General features: G+C 39.1%; 1 protein-coding gene across 5 annotated transcripts in view; it reads right to left on the bottom strand.

The window, feature by feature from the left end:
- SRP54 (signal recognition particle 54) overlaps window positions 1–20788 on the bottom strand; it is a 46828-nt gene that overhangs the window by 6251 nt on the left and 19789 nt on the right. For 4 of the 5 annotated variants that reach the window (XM_015143531.3, XM_077937688.1, NM_001260852.2 and 1 more), the window contains 10 exons: window positions 15934–16038; window positions 14834–14900; window positions 14696–14753; window positions 11866–12016; window positions 10048–10196; window positions 9640–9740; window positions 8719–8805; window positions 4812–4885; window positions 4499–4607; window positions 188–358 (listed from right to left, as the gene is read on the bottom strand). In XM_015143531.3, the coding sequence (XP_014999017.1) occupies window positions 188–358; window positions 4499–4607; window positions 4812–4885; window positions 8719–8805; window positions 9640–9740; window positions 10048–10196; window positions 11866–12016; window positions 14696–14753; window positions 14834–14900; window positions 15934–16038 (1072 nt within the window). The remainder of the gene's footprint in view (window positions 1–187; window positions 359–4498; window positions 4608–4811; window positions 4886–8718; window positions 8806–9639; window positions 9741–10047; window positions 10197–11865; window positions 12017–14695; window positions 14754–14833; window positions 14901–15933; window positions 16039–20788) is intronic. The other variant, XM_077937690.1, reaches the window with a different exon arrangement.

Below are 20788 nucleotides of genomic sequence, written 5' to 3'. Positions count from 1 at the left end.
TTTTTTTAATATTAATGTTTATTACCTTGAATATGAAAACAGATAAATCATGGGTCACATAAATCCTCAAAGTACTTGAAAATAACATGAAATTCAGCTGTGAATTTTCCAATACTGGCAGTACTCTTAACTTTGTACTCAACTTCCTTTCTTTTCAGTCTGTTAATAATAAGTTTATTTTTCTTACCTTTGAAAAGTCCTTTGATACCTCCCATCTTTTTCACCATCTGTGCAAACTTGGTATATTGTGTCAAAAGTTCTTGAACATCTCTTGTTGATACACCTGATCCTCTTGCTACTCTTTGGATTCTTCCGGGTTGTTTACTAAAAACTTTGGCACCATCCGTACTATCTAGTTCTGTAGACAAGAGTCAATTACTCTCACACACAATTATCATTCACCATCAAAGCAGTTATGTGCAAATGGGCAATACATAAGAGCTTAGCAGATACGTTTTTAAAGTGATAACTATCTCATTTTTCTTTTTATATTACAAAATATCTTACTTACAGAAAAACAGATATAATACATAGTCAAACTACCACCCCGATTTAACAAATGTTATCATTTGCTATGTTTGCTTTTGAGTTTTAAAACTTAAACACGGAGGCCGGGCGTGGTAGCTCACGCCTGTAATCCCAGCACTTTGTGAGGCCAAGGCAGGCGGCTCATGAGGCCAGGAGTTCGACATCAGCCTGGCCAATATGGTGAAACCCGTCTTTACTAATAACACAAAAATTAGCTGGGCATGGTGGCACGCGCCTGTAGTCCCAGCCACTCGGGCGGCTGAGGCAGAAGAATTGCTTGAACCTGGGAGGCAGAGGTTTCAGTGAGCCAAGATTGTGCCATTGCACTCCAGCCTGGGCGACAGAGCAAGACTCCATCTCAAAAAAAAAAAAAAAAAAAAAGAAAATACGGAATATATTCAAAAGAACATTTATAGTATTCATAAGCTATAAAAACAGTAAAACAAACGTGTACTTTTGCTATAAAAACAATAAAACGCACATGTACTTTCCCTACAGTTTAAGTAAACTATTAATAGAATGTTTTGAGACCCCATGTCCACCACTTCCATACTTCATATGTCTACCCTCTCCAGGCCCTCCAAACACCAGAGGTATATGGTATACTTAAAAAATGAACACAAATGCTCACCTTAGCTCTGTCGTAAATATTAATCATGAATTCACAAATGCAGACTATATAAGCAAGCAGAAGGAGGAAGATTCTATCCATAATCAACAGAAAAATTATTTCCTATAATCAAGTAATTACTACTACTAGTATTTTAATTCTCTGAGTAGCTTTAAGAGTGAATTAATGGCCGGGCGCGGTGGCTCAAGCCTGTAATCCCAGCACTTTGGGAGGTCGAAACGGGCGGATTACGAGGTCAGGAGATCGAGACCATCCTAACACAGTGAAACCCCATCTCTACTAAAAAATACAAAAAGAAAAACTAGCTGGGCGAGGTGGTGGGCGCCTGTAGTCCCAGCTACTCGGGAGGCTGAGGCAGGAGAATGGCGTAAACCCGGGAGGCGGAGCTTGCAGTGAGCTGAGATCCGGCCACTGCACTCCAGCCTGCAGCCTGGGCGGCAGAGCGAGACCCCATCTCAAAAAAAAAAAAAAAAGAGTGAATTAATTCCCACAGTTGTTTGATGACTCTTAGAATATGAGGTGCATTTCTTCAGTTGCATGCAATCTCAGGAATGGAATGGACTTTAGTCAAAATGTCCATTATGTCTGCATTCCTTCTGCAATATCCCCCAAATAAATGGTTATCTAGCCTTGGTCTTAATATCCCCAGGAGAAGATGACCTGCTATCTAATGTAAAGCTGTCTATGCCATTCTGTTATACTTAGGGAAAAATCTTTTCTTTACACATATTAAATTGAAATCCGTTTACCTGGCACTTCCATTCCCATTCATGTATATGTCTCCTTGCCACGCATAAAAAATAACGCTTTCAAAATCTTTTTTTTGAGACGGAGTGTTGCTCTGTCACTCAGGCCACAGTGCAGTGGTGGAAGCTTGGCTCATTGCACCCACCAACTCCAGCGTTCAAGGCATTCTCCCACCTCAGGCTCCTGAGTAGCTGGGTCTATAGTCACACGCCACCACAGCCAGCTAATTTTTTTTGTAGTTTTAGTAAAGACAGGGTTTCACCATGTTGCCCAGGCTGGTCTCGAACTCCTGACCTCAAGTGATCCTCCCAAAATGCTGGGATTACAGGTGAGAGCCACCACACCTGGCCAGCTTTCAAATGCATAGGCCATTATGTCTCCTGTGAATTTTCACTGGATGACAAATATCCAACTCTTGACTCTTCTAACATGGTTTAGAACCCCACTGATCATCCTGATTTCCTATATCTTCTAATTTGTCTATACCCTCTAAGTATGTTGTCCAGAAGTGAACTGAAATCCAGTTGAAGTCTAATTATCAATGCAATACTAACGAAGATACAGTATCTCAAAATAAAGTCACAATCAAAACCTCCAAATCCATTTGATAAATGCAGCTTTTAAGCCACATCTTCCTTATAAAAGATTTATGAAATATATATAATATTCCTTCCAACAGCTCAAATCAAATGAAAGAAAAACTAATAGCAGCACGTCGTGGCAAGCAATATGACAGAGTTAAGCAAACAGAGGAAGGGGCCTTCATTCAAAGAAGGAAGTCAGGAAAGGTTCTATACTGGGCAAATTACTCAACTTCCCTGTACCAGTTTCCTAATTTGAAAAAGGCAGATAATAACTGAATATGCTATAGGAGTTGTTATAATGATAAAATGAATTAACATATTTAAAGTGATCAGGACAGTGCCTGGCACAGAATGGATACTTCAGATATGCCACAATTGTGAATTCTACGTGCAAACATTTTTGCAGTGTTAAAGATGATGAGGAAAAAGACAACCTTAAAAGAAAAGGACAATCTTATTTGGGTTACTATGAAAACCTGGAGCTCAGGAAAAAGAGACTACAAAAAATAACAACAAATTAGATAGTAGATAAAGCACAGATATGAAAATTTGTTCAAATTGTTAGAATATTACGTAAACTTAGTTGATAAAGCAGCAGCAGCAGGGTTTGACAGAACTGACTCCAACTTTGGAAGAAGTTCTACTCTGGGTAAAATGCTATCGAACAGCATTGAATACTACAGAGAAATCTTTTGTGAAAAGAAGAGTCAATCAATCGGGCAAATTTCATTCTTGTGTTTTAAGAAACTGCCACAGCCACCTTGACCTTTGGCAACTATCACTGTAATCAGTTTGCAGTCATCAACATCAAGCTAAGATCCTCCATCAGCAAAGATTAGAATGCACTGAAGGCTTTGATGATCATTAGCATTTTTAGCAATAAACTTTTTATTTTTTCTTTTGAGACAGAGTCTCTGTCACCCAGGCTGGAGTGCAGTGGCACGATCTCGGCTCACTGCAACCCTCTGCCCCCAGGTTCAAGCGATTCTCCTGCCTCAGCCTCCCAAGTAGCTGGGATTACAGGCATGTGCCACCACATCTGGCTAATTTTTTTGTATTTTTAGTAGAAACGGGGTTTTACCATGTTAGCCAGGCTGGTATCAAACTCCTGACCTCAGGTGATCCACCTGCCTCAGCCTCCCAAAGTACTGGGATCACAGGCATCGTAAGCCACTGCACCCAGCCAACAATAAACTATTTTTAAATTAAGGTATATACATTGTTTTTTAGACACAATGCTCTTGCACACTTAATAGACTACAGTATATGTATGTGTAAACATAACTTTTATATACACTGGAAAACCAAAAAAATCTGTATGACTCACTTTACTGCATGATATTTCCTTTACTGCAGTGGTCTAGAACCAAACCCACAATATCTCTGAGGTATGCCTTTATAGGGTCAGGGGAACACAGCAGTATACTGAGAAAACTGAAACCTTATGTTTCAGACTGAAAGACTTTTCTAAGCATTGCTTAAGCTATCCATTTCTTAGTTTCCCAATGTATGTTAGCAATATTAAAGCTATGAAGAGACTTTTAGTAAATTTTTTTTTTTCATAGAAGCAGGGTCTTGCTATGTTGGCCAGGCTGGTCTTAAACTCCTGGCCTCAAGTAATCCTCCCACCTTGGCCTGCCAAAGTACTAGGATTACAGGCGTGAGCCACCTCACCCGGCCAAATTTAACTCTTTAAAAACTAGCATTCCACCAAATTTGACTACAGAGTTCTCCTTTTAAGTTATCTCTATCAACATCATGAAGAACTAGTGTTCTTTCCTTGTATCTCATTTGGAGAAGTATTGTAGTAGACATTTCTCTCACTGATGAAGGCAATCCAATGATCATAACCCTTTGAGTAAGAGCTTTCAAGCTATTACAAATCTACCTAAAAATAATCTTTCAGTCAAAATTTCTCCCCATCTTGTCCACAAGAACACAGTGAAACTCTCTCATCTTACTGATATTCAGAATATTGTCCCCTGAGGAAAATAATCTGCCATCTTACCTTGATCATTCATACTATCCATTATTGTCATTAATTTCTTTAGCCTTGCCATTGACTCCTGTTCATTTCCTTTGCTCATAAAATCTGTTCCAAAACCAGGGATCATCCCCTAAAACAGATTTAAACATAAAGTCAATAATAGCTTAAGATTAATAGTTCAAAATGTCCACATTTAACTATTAGGTTTAATATTGACACTAAGTCTTAAGATACCTATTTTTACCCAAATGTAAAAATAATTAAAGCAAGTGTATCTATTCTTAGAAAATTTAATAAAAACAAAAGAAGGTATAAACTGTTAAGGATAACTAACCAAGATCTGACTGAAGGGGCCCATTTTCATGATATTTTGAAATTGCTCATACATGTCTCGCAACGTAAACTGACCTGAAATACAATATAATTTGGATATATTACAGTATGTACATTTCCATTCAACAAAACTAATTTCATCCTTAATCATGAATTCATCTTGAAGCATACTTATAAAATATACAATCAATAAATATTCACCAAGCAGTTACCATGTGCAAGATGACAGGATGAATGCTAGGGAGAATATATAGACACATAGACAGGTCCTATCCTAGAGAAGCTAACATTCTATCTGAGAAAACACATATACAAACACACAAGAAACCTGAAAACAAGGCACATAAACTATCCCTACTAGGATGAGTAAAATTTTAAAGGTTGACAATATCAAAAGTTAAAGAGGATGTGGACCATAAAGAACTGCCATATATTGTTGGTGACAGAATAGCAAAACACTTTAGAAGATTGTTTGGAGTTTCTTAAATAGCTTAGGGATCTATGAACAGGAAAATGGATACCTGTGGAAAAAATACTATTCAGTAATAAAAAGAACAAACTATAGATAAGTACGACTACATGAACGAATATCAAAATATGCTTAGAGAAAAGAGATTGGAAAAAAAAGGATATATTCAGAATTTCTTTACTTTTTTAAGAGGGTTGTGCTCTATCACCGAAACTGGATTGCAGTGGTACAGTCATAACTCACTGGTAGCCTCAAACTCCTGAGCTCAAGTGACCCCCCCGCCTCAGTCTCCAGAGTAGTTAGGACTATAGATGCATGCCACTGGATTTTTCTAAGAGATATGGGTCTCACTATGTTGCCCAGGCTGGTCTCAAACTCCTGGTCTCAAATGATCCTCCCACCTTGGCCTCCTAAAGCACTGGGATTATAGTATGAGCCACCATGCATAGACCAGGACTTCTATAATATGAAGTATTACTGGGAAAGGGCATAAGCAAACCTTTTAGAGTAATGGAAATGTTCTGTTTCTTGATTGGGTATTGGTTACTGTGCATTTGTTAAAAAAAGAAAGATATCCTTAGGATTTGAGCATTTCATTGTATGTATATTAATCTAAGCTTTAAAAACAGGGATGGAACAAGCCAAAAGAGAAAGTATTTTCTATTTATGTCCTAAAGATAAAAAGAGAAAAGGTATTTGATTCAGGCATTCTGAATTTGAAGTGACAGTACAGTATCTTAAAAGAAACGTTACAGCAAGCAACTAGAAACACAGAATTAAACAGTGGAAGAGAGGATTAAGGTTGAAATACATATTTGGCCATTTATACAGAAGTGATAATTAAAGCTAGGATAATACAAGAAATCTAGAGACATCGAACTTAGAGTATGAAAACAGAAAAGGCAGAAAACACTTAAATATTCGGAACCAAGGAAAACAAGAAAGGTCACTACATGTGGAAATTAGGAGACCCTTGGAGATCTCAGAATGAGTAGAATATTAGGAACAGAAACAAAAGACTTCAGGAGAGTCAGGAGTAAGAAAGGAAACAGAATAGGAATATACACCCAGCTTCGTAGTGCTAGCAGAAACAGTGGTAGGATTATTCAAGATAGAAAAAGGAAGGAGTGGCCAGGCATGGTGGCTCATGCCTGTAATCCCAGCATTTTGGAAGGCCGAGGCGGGCGGATCATCTGAGGCCAGGAGTTCGAGATCAGCCTGGCCAACATGGTGAAACCCCATCTCTACTAAAAATATCAAAATTAGCCAGGCGTGGTGGTGCACGCCTGTAGTCCCAGCTACTGGGGAGGCTGAGGCAGAATTGCTTCAAACTGGGAGGTGGAGGTTGCAGTGAGCTGAGATTGTGCCAATGCACTCCAGTCTGGGCGACAAGAGTGAAACTCTGTGCCAAAATAAAGAAAAGAAAAGGAAAAAAGGTGCAAAGAAACAGGCAACGAAGTATAAATTCATTCATTCAATAGTTACTGAAGGCCTACTATGTGCCAGACACTGTGCTAGGTACTGTGAACATAAAAGATGAATAACACAGCTATGACCTCTACCTTCACCATCCAGCAGGAAAAACGGACATCAAATAATTGTGGTGAATAATACAAAAATTGTAGGAAGCAATAGAAACATCTGTCAGAAGGTTCCAACTCAGTCTAGGGTTCAGGTGAAATGTCCCTGAAGAAGGACATTTAAGGAGAAATCTGAAGTATAAGTAGCAGTTAGCCATCTTGGTCAGAGATGATGGCAGAGGTAAGAAGAGAGATAGAGGGACAAGCAAAGGCAACAGCCCAGATGTGAGACAGGAATGTACATTTGAGAAACTAAAAGAAGTCAAGCATAGCTGACACACAGAATACTAAGAACAACAGTGCTAAAACACAACATGGAAGATGTGAGCTAGATCATAAAATCAGTTAAAAACTTTATAAGGGCAATAGAAAGCCATTAAAGAATTTTAAGAAGAGCAGTAATGGGATCAGATTTGCAGTTTTGAAAGATTATTTTGGGCTGTAGTATGAAAAAATACATCAACGGGGAAGAGTACAGGAAGCTGGAAGATCTGTTGAAAGACTTACAATAAGAAGATCTAGGAAAGAGATGAACTAGCATAGTTGTAGAGCGGCTACAGAGAAGGGGATGGAATGGAGATATTTAGGAGGTAGGAACACTAGGACTAGTTAACTGATGGAGAAAGGAGTGGGCAGAGTGAGGAAGAAATAATAATGACACCCAAGTTTCTGACTCTGGCAACAATATAAATGATGTTAATATTCATTGATGAGACGACGAGGTGAGAGGTTGGGATGGGAATAAGGATGTGCTGAATTTGAGATGTCTGTGAAACATCCAAGAATGGTCTAGTAAACACAGATACATGAGTCTGAAGCGCCTGAGAAAGATGACTTAGAATGATCCCTGAGAAACACCAGCATTTAAGAGAAAGGTAAAGGCACAATTATCTGGTAAGATGAGTGAGAAGCAGCAAAGAGGCGAATAGTTGCTATGGTAATTAAAGATTATTTTTAGAACAACTGGAATGGTAGAGAATAATATACACGGAGTGTTTATGATGTGCCAGACATTGTACATGCATCGGCGAATGCAGTCTTCACAACCATATGAAGTAGTTAGTATTATGTACTTTTTACAGATGACAAAATTGAGGCTAAGTAATTTCAAAAAGTTATACAGCTGAATAATAGATCAGAGATACAAACACTGGTATGTTATTATTTAAGAACCTGAGCTCCTAATCAAGTAACATCCTTCCCTACAGGAGGGGTCTTTCATGTGGGGTAAAGAAAATGTGGTATATTTAATTTCATCCTTGTGTTCTAACTTACTTTTAACCTGTTTAACTTCAAGGAACCAGCCAAGCACAGTGGCTCACACCTGTAAAACCAGCACTTTGGGAGGCCGAGGTGGGCAGATCACCTCAGGTCAGCAGTTCAAGACCAGCCTGGCCAACATGGCGAAACCTCATCTCTACTAAAAATACAAAAATTAGCCAGGCCTGGTGGTACGTGCCTGTAATCCCAGCTCCTCAGGAGGCTGAGGCAGGAGAATCACTTGAACCCAGGAGGCAGAGTTGGCAGCGAGCCAAGATTGCACCCCTGCACTCCAGCCTGGATAACAGAGTGAGACTCCATCTTAAAAAACAAACAAACAAACATACATTTCAAGGAATCTAGTGAAAGCCTTGATTTTAATCTTAATTTTATTACAATAAAGAAAACAAAAACACTGAATTCTGTAACTGCTCAGGCACCTAGATTTTAAATGATTTGCATATAAATCATGTAAAATAATAAGCAGTAGAAGATCTGACTCTAATAAATATTATATTTCAAACAACTTAATAGTAACTTTATAAAAAAAAGTCAATGGAAGACATCTGAGATGAAGTGCTTTTTTGTCACTCATATACCATGTTTCAACTTCTCTATAAGTGCTTCATTGTCATCCAACTTCAACTCGTTGACTTTATCTATCAGTCCTTCAATGTCGCCCATACCTATAAGATGCAAAAAAGAAAAATTAACAACTAATACTATACCCTGCTTTACATTATACAAAACACACTCACATACATAATAACCTTGTGAGGTTATTATGATAGGTATTCTTACTACACTACACAAATGAGAAAACCGAAGCTAAGAAAGTTAAGTGGCATGGCCAGGCACGGTGGCTCATGCCTGTAATCCCAGCAGTTTGGGAGGCCGAGGTGGGTGGGTCACCTGAGGTCAGGAGTTCGAGACTAGCGTGGCCAACATGGTGAAACCCCGTCTCTACTAAAAATAAAAAAAATTAGCTGGACCTGGTGGTGCACGCCTGTAATCCCAGCCACTTGGGAGGCTGAGGCAGAAAAATCGCTTGAACCCGGAAGGTAGAAGTTGCAGTGAACTGAGATCCCGCCATTGCACTCCAGCATGGGTGACAAGAGCGAAACTCCAACTCAAAAAAATAAAAAAAGTTAAGTAGCAACAAACAAGTCACAAAGCAGGGACTGTAGCCCAGGGTTTAACTCCAAATTCCATGCTCTCTAACTATACCACCTTGAGACATTGCCAAAGTATTATTGCCCTTACATCTACTATTATTAAAACCACTTGTTTTTGTATTGTGCTCTAAAACTTTTCCAAAGAACTTTCTACTAGACACCTCATTTTACCACTTTCACCACAGAAAGCAGATAAGCATTATCTCTATTTTACAGGTAAGGAAAGTAAGTCATAGAAGGAACTGATGTTCTTAAATTAGTGAGGACAGAATTAAAATCCTATTTTGTCCTAAAGATACATTGTATTTCTTGGAGATTTGTCTACATCACCACCACTGTACATACCAAGAAGTTTGCTAATAAAAGGTTGTGTTTTGAAAGGTTCAAAGTCATCTATATGTTCCCCTGTACCAATGAAAATAATCGGACTTTTTGTGGCAGCAACTCTGGAAAAAAAAAGAAAATATAAAATAACCTCAAAAGAGCCCCACAAATTTCCAGCAGATCTGATATTTGAAGTGAATCCGCCTCCAAAGCTAATTAGACAAAGGTACAAAACTCAAGTTTCATTTCGCAAGTTGTAATAGAACTATATCAGACAGGCTCCAAAATTATTTCTATTTAAACTTCCTTTACAAACCATATTAGGCTCACTATTGAAACATATTTTAAATGATCAATATGAAAGCTATAAACACATACTCTTCCCCATACAATCCCAAGACAGAGGACAACAGTATCAATGATACTTACGCACTGAGCGCACCACCTCCTTTTGCATGGCCATCAAGTTTTGTCACTATTACTGAGGCTACATCTACTTTATCTTTAAAAGCCTTAGCCTGGGCTTCACAAGCCTGCCCAATGGAGGCATCCATCACATAAACAATGTTATCAGGTTGCTAGAAAGTTTAAATAGAAAAGATACTTTAGAAAAGGTTTTTATTGATCCTAAGCAAATGTCATCATTAGAAGCTACAAAACAATATTTAGAGCCAGGCGCAGTGGCTCATGTCTGTAAGCTCAGCGCTTTGGGAGGCTGAGCCGGGTGGATCACCAGAGGTGGAGTTCAAGACCAGCCTGGCCAACGTGGTGAAAACCCTGTCTCTACTAAAAATACAAAAATTAGCATACAAAAATTAGCCAGGCGTGGTGGCAAGCCCCTGTAATCCCAGCTACATGAGAGGCTCAGGCAGGAGAATCACTTAAACCCGGGAGGCAGAGGTTGCAGTCAATTGAGATCATGCCACTGCACTCCAGCCTGGGCGACAAGAGTGAAACTCCATCTCAAGAAAAACAAACAAACAAACAAAAAGCCCCACAATATTTACAATATAAATAATTATTCAATCCATAAATATTTGTTGAAGTACTATGTATTATTGGGTACCATCTAGGTCCTGAGAACAAAAAGGTAAATGAGAAAATATTTGTCCTAAGAAACTTGCATTCTAGTCAGAGGACATAGATAATAAATAGATAAACATTTCAGATGTATAACAACTAAAATGGGATACAGAGTATCAGTTTTGAAGTATGGGAGGCATCTTCTAGTAGGGCAGTCAGGGAAGGCCTCTCTGGACCTAATGTTTGAGCTGAGACCTGAATAAAAAGGAAAAAGTTATGCAAAGATCTGAAAGAATGGCATTCTAGGCAAAAAAAGTGCAAAGGCAAATCAAAGTAGAAGAGTGTATACTGAAAACAAAATGGATAAAACACACTTGAGGCTATTTCCCTTAGATCTGCTCAACTTGGTCAAAATAACAACATAAATAAAAAGAAACTTACTAGCATTAACCACAAACCAAAGAATTACTGCTAATACTCCAATGCCAAGACATGAGTTCCTAAATAATATATGCTGCAGATATCTATAAACTGCTTCTCCTCCCCCAAATTATTTCCATCACACTTTTAAAGAGACAAAAAATGATAATACTTTTTTAATGCTTCATTTTGGAAAATTCTCAAAATTCACCTAAGTATTCCAACTGAATTTTTAAAAAGGAAATTCATCAGACATGAAAGGCTAATTACTAATTTTTTTTTTTTTTTGAGATGGAGTTTTGTTCTTGTTGCCCAGGTTGGAGTGCAATGGCATGATCTCAGCTCACTGCAACCTCTGCCTCCCAGGTTCAAGCGATTCTCCTATCTTAGCTCCCAGGTAGCTGGGATTACAGGCACCCGCCACCACGCCCAGATAATTTTTGTATTTTTAATAGAGATAGGGTTTCACCATGTTGGCCAGGCTGATCTCGAACTCCTGGCCTTGTGATCCATCTGACTCAGCCTCCCAAAGTGCTGGGATTATAGATGTGAGCCACTGCACCCAGCCTAATTACTAATTTTTAAACGTTTTCTTATGCATACTAATAGGATGATTAAGTAAGAAAGGAAATTATTTTTTCAAATTTAAGAAGTTTATATTTAACGGAGAGCAAAAATGATGAAATTAAGTCACTACCACACAGATATAGGTGCCCAAAACAAATTATATTGGTCATATATTCAATCCGGTTTTATAATTAAATTAACCAAAGTCCTAGTGTTTTTACATTGAAAGCTACTTACTATAGCATTAGCAACTTGAAGCATTTCTTCAAATAAAGAGTCTTCTTGTTTATGGCGGCCACTTGTATCAACAATAATAATTTCAAAATTTTCATTTTTAAATTTCTCTACTCCTTCAGAAGCAATGATAACAGGATCCATTTCTGTATAGCTATATAACATGGACAAATGATTTAACAAAACGGCAAAACTTCCAAATATTACTAATTCAGAAATTGTTAGTTTACCTTTAATCTATGTTGAAAAAGCCAAAATGACCCCAATTTCAATTTAGAAGAAGAAAATCTATAAAGTATTAAATACAAAATCTACTTCTAAAAAAGCATGAAGCATTATCCAATTTTCCAATTCCAAAACCCAGTATGATTCTATCGCACGTCTTTTCTGAATGAACTGTGTCTCCTTCAAATTTATTTTTTATATTTTATTTAATAATTGAATTCATGTTCACAGTGTTTCACACGTTTTTCCATTTAATATCCATTTGGAAGCATTTTATGAAACCAGCAGATATTCTTGTAACAAGCCTGAGCAATACAGTGAGATTCCACTCTACAAAAAAAAAAAAAAAAAATCTAGTTGGCATAGTGGAATGCACCTGTAGTCCCAGCCACTTGGGAGACTGAAGCAGGAGGACGACTTGAGTCCATGAGTTTGAGGCTGCAGTGAGCTTATGATCAAGCAACTGCACTCCAACTTGGGCAACAGAGCAAGACCATGTCTCTTTAAAAATAACACAGGGGGAAAAAAGAAAAAATATTTCTGTAAAACATAACTTTGAGGTTATACAGCATTCTATCAGATGGCTATATTGCTTATTAAATAATGCCCTCCTATTAGACATTTGACGTTTTTCCCATTTCTTTCCTTTTTCTTTTTTTTTTTGAGACAAAGTTTCACTCTGTCGCCCAGGCTGGAGTGCAGTGGCGAGATCTCGGCTCACTGCCACTTCTGCCTCTTGGGTTCAAGCGATTCTCCTGCCTCAGCCTCTCAAGTAGCTAGGATTACAGGTGCCTGCCACCAGGCCAGCTAATTTTTGTATTTTCAGTAAAGACGGGGTTTTACCATGTTGGTCAGGCTGTTCTCAAACTTCTGACCTCATGATCTGCCTGCCTTGGCCTCCCAAAATGCTGGGATCACATGCATGAGCCATCACACCTGGCCTCCAATTTCTTTTTTAAATGTGTTTATTTATTTATTTTGAGGTGGAGTTTCGCTCGTTGCCCAGGGTGGAGTGCAATGGTGCGATCTCAGCTAACCACAACCTCTGCTTCCCAGGTTCAAGCGATTCTCCGGCCTCAGCCTCCTGAGTAGCTGGGATTACAGGCATGCGCCACCACATCCAGCTAATCTTGTATTTTTAGTAGAAATGGGTTTTCTCCATGTTGGTCAGGCTAGTCTTGAACTCCCGACCTCAGGTGCTCCACCCATCTAAGCCTCCCAAAGTGCGAGGATTACAGGTGTGAGCCACCGCGACTGGCCTAAAAAATTTTTTGTTGTTGTTGAAACGGTGTCTAGCTCTGTCACCCAGGCTGAAGTGCAGTGGCACGATCTCGGCTCACTGCAACCTCTGCCTCCCAGTTTCAAGCAATTCTTCTGCCTCAGCCTCCCAAATAGCTGGGATTACAAGCACCCACCAACACACCCAGCTAATTTCTGTATTTTTAGTAGAGACAGGGTTTCACTGTGTTGGCCAGGCTGGTCTCGAACTCCTGACTTTATAATCCACCTGCCTCAGCCTCCCAAACTGCTGGGGTTACAAACATAACCCCACCGTGCCCGGCCTAAAAATTTTTTAAATTTATTTTTTCTAGAGATGAGGTCTTGTTATGTTGCTCAGGCTGGTGTCCAACTTCTGGGCTCAAGTGATCCTCCCATCTCAGCCTCCCAAAGTGCTGGGATTATATATATGAGCCACTGTGCATGGCAGTTTTTCCAATTTCTTGATATTAAAAATACAGCCAAAATATAATTGGTAAATGTTTCTTCTTTGAGCACTCTTATAAGTTGAATTTGGAACAAATGGTATGACCATTTAAGGCTTTTCATTTTTATGAGGCAAACCTCCTCCATAACAGTTTAATGTCATCCCTATTTCACTACATTTTCACAATCCCTAATACAATCTTTGTCAACTTGAAAAATCAAGAAATTAGATATTTTAATTTGCATTCTTCTGATTAGTGGCAACTTTTTATATGCAGATCACTACTATCAAATAAAGACATATAATGTTACAAAAAAAAGTTTTTCCCCTAAATTAAGAACCACCACCAAAAACTCATGTAGAAATATACTTAATAAGAATATGTGTGTGGCTGCGTACAGTGGCTCAAGCCTGTAATCCCAGCCCTTTGGGAGGCTGAGGTGGAAGGATCATTTGAGTCCAGGAGCTCAGGACTAGCCTGGGCAACACAGGATCTTTTGTAAAGACAGGGTCTTTACAAAAAGTTTAAAAAAAAATTAGCAGGGCATGGTTAGGCGTGGTGGCTCATGCCTGTAATCCCAGCACTTTGGGAGGCCAAGGCAGGCAGATCACCTGAGGTCAGGAGTGACCAGCCTGGCCAACATGGCGAAACCCTGTCTTTACTAAAAATGCAAAAACTTAGCCGGGCGTGGTGGTGGGCACCTGTAATCCCAGTTACTCAGGAAGCTGAGACAGGAGAGTTGCTTGAACCCAGGAGGTGGAGGCTGCGGTGAGCCAAGATCGCACCATTGCACTCCAACCTGGGTAACAGAGGGAGAGACTCTGTCTCAAAAAAAAAAAAAAAAAAAAAGCTGACAGACAAGAAGAGACATATGAGTGTTAAAATAAAAAACAGTAACCTACCTTCCATAAAATGGAATTCTTGCTTTGGTAGCATTCTGTTTTAGTTGGTCAAAAGCCCCTAGAAGATAAAGAGTTCATGAATCCTCAAACTTGAAAATAAAAATTATAGAAAACAATTTTCAAATTTCAAGACATTACCTGCTCTGAATGTGTCTGCACATATTAAACAGGTCTTCCAACCTTTCCTCTGGTAATAATACGCTAACTGGGTGAGAAAAGATTTAAAAATATAATATCATAAAATATAACAAATTATACATATAATTTCTTCTGTTTTTCCTTATTATTTACCTTAGGAGTAAAATAAAACTGTGTATAATTCTCCTGATTATTAAAGATTTTTGAATATGGCAAATTTCCTACAAAGTTTTACATTCTAATTGTCATGCAGCAGCATTCAAATATAAAATGATCAAGTAGCAAATGATCATAGTAAAAAATGTTAATTACTATTAACGTTAATTAAAAACAAACAACAACAAAACGATCTAAAAATCATCCTTTTCTCTTTTTCCCCCTCAAACTATAACATATATGAAGCTTGTGGAAAAATCCCATAATATTGTTGAGACACCCAATTCGGGAAAAAGGAGTGGTAAACCGAATTAAAAATTAGCATAAAGAGGTCAAGGCTACAGTGAGCTATGTTCGCATGCCACTGCACTCTAGCTTGGGCAACGAAGTAAGACTCTATCTAAAAAACATTGTATAAGGATATGCAAAATGAAGATCTATAGCATGCTGGGTAGGAACATGAAAAAGGAGTCCTGAGCTATAGAGGATAAAGTAAACTCCATGTTCTCTTCTCCAAAAATAATACACTCACTTCCTGAAAGGATAGGAATGGTCTTTTTTTAATAAAATAGCATAGTTATAGATGTCTACCTTCTTACAAAAAAGAAATAAGAAAGTATGAGGATCTCTTCTCTTATCCTACAAAAAATTATTTAAAAACATACATCAAGTAACACAAAATTATAAAGCAACAATATTATAAAGCCTGGCTTTATAAGATATTTTAATATATTATAGTATATTTTAATATATCACAAATATATTTTAATAAAATATATATAACATATTATATATTAATATATTCTAATTAATTATAATTAATAAAATATACATTTCAATATTATAAAGCCAGGCTTTATAATATATTTTTACATTAAGTACAAAACTTGATTTATACAAACCTATCTTCCATATGGCTTCTTTTTAAATTAAGTTCAATTTACCTTTGAACATGTTGTTGTTTTACCACTCCCTTGCAATCCAACAAACATAATCACATTTTGTTTTCCTTTAGTGGGTGTCCATGCCTTAACTCCAGGGTCTACAAGCTAAATACCAAAAATAAATTAAAAATAAAATCAGGTTAACATACATTTAAATTCAAAACCCCTTCCCCACAACATTTTTTTCCTTTTTTGAGATAGGGTCGCACTCTGTCACCCAGGCTGGAGTGCAGTGGCATAATCGGAGCTCACTGCAGCCTCGATCTCCTGGGCTCAAATGATGCTCCCACTTTCAGCCTCCCAAGTAACTGGGACTACAGGTACACGCCACCACATCTAGTTAATTAAAACATTTTTTTTGTAAAGAGAGGGTCTTGCCATGTTGCCCAGGCTGGTCTCCAACCTCTGGGTTCAAGCAATCCTTCTGTCTCAGCCTCAGAGTCCTGGGATTTCAGGCGTGAGACACCGTGCTGCCACAACTTTTAAATTATATAAATAAGGGCATTTTCATAAAAAAGCTACCATACGCTATTCTAATATAACTATTCTCCTTTGTATAAACAGAGTAAAATTTAAGAACATGAATTTAACAAGTCATAATCAAGTATATACTCCAAATCAATTCAGAGTAAAGATCTCACAACATTTTTTAGAACAAGCTGGAGTATAAAATAAAATGTAAAAAACAAGTTTAAGCCACAGGAGGAATCTACATCAGCACTACAGAAATGTAATACAAAAATGTATGTGAAGGCTACACATGAACTTTAAAATTTCCAGTACTGACATTTAAAAAGTAAAAACAGGTGATACTAAATTTAATATCTATCTCAATACATCTAAAAAATTATCATTTTCATATGTAATCTATATTAAAAATTTAATGAGATTTTTACATTTATTTTCCCATACAAAGTCTGAAAATCTGGTGTGTATTTTATATGTAAAACACATCTCAGTTTGGACTAGCCACATTACAAATGCTCAATAACCACATGTGGCTAGCGGATGCCATACTCAAGAGTGCTAACGTTCATATTCAATTTGACAAATATTTACTTAACAAAATTACAGATTATATGTGAAATATTTTCAAGGTCAAACTGTAAATTCTCCAATGCCAAATATTTACTGCAAAGTTACTACATTTAGAGGGCTAGTAAAAAACAATCACCAACTTTAAAATGACAGTCAGCGGAAAACTGAGGTTCATATAGGGACAGTCTCCAAATTAAAAAAGCATGGGACATTTAGGGCTGGGCATGGTGGCTCATGCCTGTAATCCCAGCACTTTGGGAGGCCGAAGTGGGCGAATCATGAGGTCAGGAGAATCAAGACTATCCTGGCTAACACGGTGAAACCCCGTCTCTACTAAAAATACAAAAAATTAGCTGGGTGTGGTGGTGGGCACCTGTAGTCCCAGCTACTCAGGAGGCTGAGGCAGGAGAATGGCGTGAACCTAGGAGGCGGAGCTTGAAGTGAGCTGAGATTGCACCACTGCACTCCAGCCTGGGCAACAGAGCAAGACTCCATCTCAAAAAAAAAAAAAAAAGGCCGGGCACAGTGGCTCAAGCCTGTAATCCCAGCACTTTGGGAGGCCGAGGCGGGCGGATCACGAGGTCAGGAGATCGAGACCATCCTGGCTAACACGGTGAAACCCCGTCTCTACTAAAAAAAAAAAAATACAAAAAGAAATTAGCCAGGCGTGGTGGCGGGCGCCTGTAGTCCCAGCTACTCCGGAGGCTGAGGCAGGAGAATGGCGTGAACCCGGGAGGCGGAGCTTGCAGTGAGCCGAGATGGCGCCACTGCACTCCAGTCTGGGCGACAGAGCGAGACTCCGTCTCAAAAAAAAAAAAAAAAAAAAAAAAAAAGCATGGAACATTTAAAAAGTAATTCACGTGGGAGTCAGTCGTTTGGAACTTGAAATGTATGATATAATAATAAATCCATAATAGTTAATGTCCCAGATCAGGGGTTGGTAAACTATGTGCAAATAAAGTTTCAATGGAGGCTGGGTGTGGTGGCTCATGCCTATAATCCCGGCCCTTTCTAGGGGCCAAAGGAGGAGGATTGCTTGAGACCAGGAGTTTGAGACCAGCTTGGGCAGCATAGTAAGATCTTGTCCCGGCCGGGCGCGGTGGCTCAAGCCTGTAATCCCAGCACTTTGGGAGGCCGAGATGGGCGGATCACGAGGTCAGGAGATCGAGACCATCCTGGCTAACACGGTGAAACCCCGTCTCTACTAAAAAAAAAAACACAAAAAACTAGCCAGGCGAGGTGGCAGGCGCCTGTAGTCCCAGCTACTCGGGAGGCTGAGGCAGGAGAATGGCGTAAACTCGGGAGGCGGAGCTTGCAGTGAGCTGAGATCCGGCCACTGCACTCCAGCCTGGGTGACAGAGACTCCGTCTCAAAAAAAAAAAAAAAAAAATCTTGTCCCTACTAATTTAAAGAATTGGCCAGGTGTGATGGCATGCACCTGTGGTCCCAGCTAATCAGGAGGCTGAGGCAGGAAGATGGCTTGAGCCCAGGAGTTTGAGACTGCAATGAGCTATTATCAGGCCACTGTACTCTGGCCTGGGCAACAGGCTATAAAGTTATTACATTTCTAGTTATTACATTGAAAAAAATTTCAATCTAATACAGCCATGCCCATTCATTTACTACTTTGTTTTTTTTTTTTTTTTTTTGGAGACACGGTCTCATTCTGTAACCCAGGCTAGAGTGCAGTGGTACAATCATGGCTCACTGCAGTCTCGAACTCTTGGGCCCAAGCGATCCTACCATCTCAGCCTCGTGAGTAGCTGGAACTACAGGCGTGTGCCATGATATCTGACTAATTTTAGTATTTGTTTGTAGAGACGGAGTATTGCTATGTTGCCCAGACTGCTTTTGAACTCTTGGCCTCAAGCAATCCTCCAGCCTTGGCCTCCCGAAGTGCTGAGATTACAGGTATAAGCCACTGTGCCTGACCCATTTGCTCCTTTTGTGCCACAACAGCAGAGCTGAGTAGTTGCAACAGAAATCACGTGGTCCACAAAGTCTAAACCTTTGAGAGAAAGTCTACCAAGCCAACCATAAAAATTACATAATCCATATTATACCTGAATTTCAAGGAAAGCCATGAGATAGAGAAGAGAGAAAAATACATTTTCTCATACCTTTCCTAAGCATCAACCTCCCCTTAGGCAAACTTCTGAAACAGGCAAAATCTGTCTTAAACATAAATCCACTTCCCTTCCTCATAGATCCTTTCAGTACACTGATGCTGCTCCACATTCACCTCCATTTTCTATATGTCATGGCAAAATCTCCCAGCTCTCTATGGACCCATTATTTGGAACATATGTTTTACTAAATAATTTAATAAATTTGTCTTCTCTTTCTCCCACTCTTGAGAACAGCTGTTTTCAACTTCTTGGTCTCAGAGCTTCTTTATAATCATGGTAGTTTGTAAAGGTTAGCTGTAATATAGAATCTAAAACCATATAAACTTTTATACTCTGTTACATTAAAATCTGTGATTCCATCTTGCATTTTAAATGAATCTTATACTGGTACATGATCTTGTAATATCATGTGCTAGTTATTCACAAAACATTGGTTCACTGAGCTAGGCAGATCTCTCTTCACTGACATATTTCACTATACAGAATCAAAAAACTTCATTCATTAATATCAATAGTGACTCTCATCAGAAAAGTAAGTAGTGTGATACTGTCAAACTCATGACGGAGACAGATGATAGACACAAGTCCTTTTTATTTTTATTTTAGATGGAGTTTCGCTCTTGTGGCCTAGGCTGGAGCGCAATGGCGTGATCTCAGCTCACTGCAACCTCTGCCTCCCAGGTTCAAGCCATTCTCCTGCCTCAGCCTCCCAAGTAGCTGGGATTACAGGCATGTGCCACTACACACGGCTAACTTTTTTTATTTAGTCAAGACGGGGTTTCACCATGTTGGTCAGGCTGGTCTCAAACTCCTGACGTCAGGTGATCCACCCGCCTCGGCCTCCCAAAGTGCTGGTATTACAGGCATGCACCACTGTGCCTGGTGGCTTTTTTTTTTTTAAGACAGGTCTCGCTCTGTTGCCCAGGCTGGAGTGCAGTGGCGTGATCTCAGCTCACTGTAACCTCCACCTCCCAGATTCAACTTAACCTCCCGAGTAACTGAGTTTACAGGTGTAAGCCACCGTTCCCAGCTAATTTTTGTATTTTTTGTAGTGATGGGGTTTCATCATGTTGCTCAGGCTGGTCTCAAACTCCTGGGCTCAAAGAGTAGTAGTCCCAGCTACTAGGGAGGCTCAGGTGTAGGGATCACCTGAGCCCAGGGAGGATGAGGCTGCAGCAAGCCATGATCACACCACTGCACTCCAGCCTGGGCAACAGAGTAGGACCCTGTCTCAAAACAAACAAACAAACAAACAAACAAAAAAACAACAGTGATGCATGCCGTTGGTCCTAGCTTCTCTGGAAGCTGAGGAGAGAAGACCGCTTGAGCCCATGAATTTGAGGCCACAGTGAGCTCTGATCATGCCACTGTACTCTACCTTGAATGACAGGGACTCTGTCTTTAAAAAAAAAAAAAAAAAAAAGAGTTCAGAAACTACTAGTATCGTATGGTGCCACTGCCTTGATTCATACTAGGGAGTTTTACCTACCATTGTTTTCAGTGCAAATGTCAACACAGTACAAAAGTCAAATAGTGTCTTAGTATTATGGAAATAATTTTGACCTTGTTTTGTACACCATTGCTCTAGACCATAAGCATCTGTGTATAAGGACCAGTTTTATTTATCTCTGCTGTCAGCAGCATTTGGCATACTTCCTGAAATAAAGTAGGTACTCAATAAATGCTTC

The sequence above is a fragment of the Macaca mulatta genome, chromosome 7 (genome assembly GCF_049350105.2).
Source record: "Macaca mulatta isolate MMU2019108-1 chromosome 7, T2T-MMU8v2.0, whole genome shotgun sequence".
In the NCBI taxonomy this organism is placed as follows: Eukaryota; Metazoa; Chordata; class Mammalia; order Primates; family Cercopithecidae; genus Macaca; species Macaca mulatta.
The sequence above is the reverse complement of the archived record's forward strand: the minus strand, read 5'-3'. Positions and strand labels throughout refer to the sequence as shown.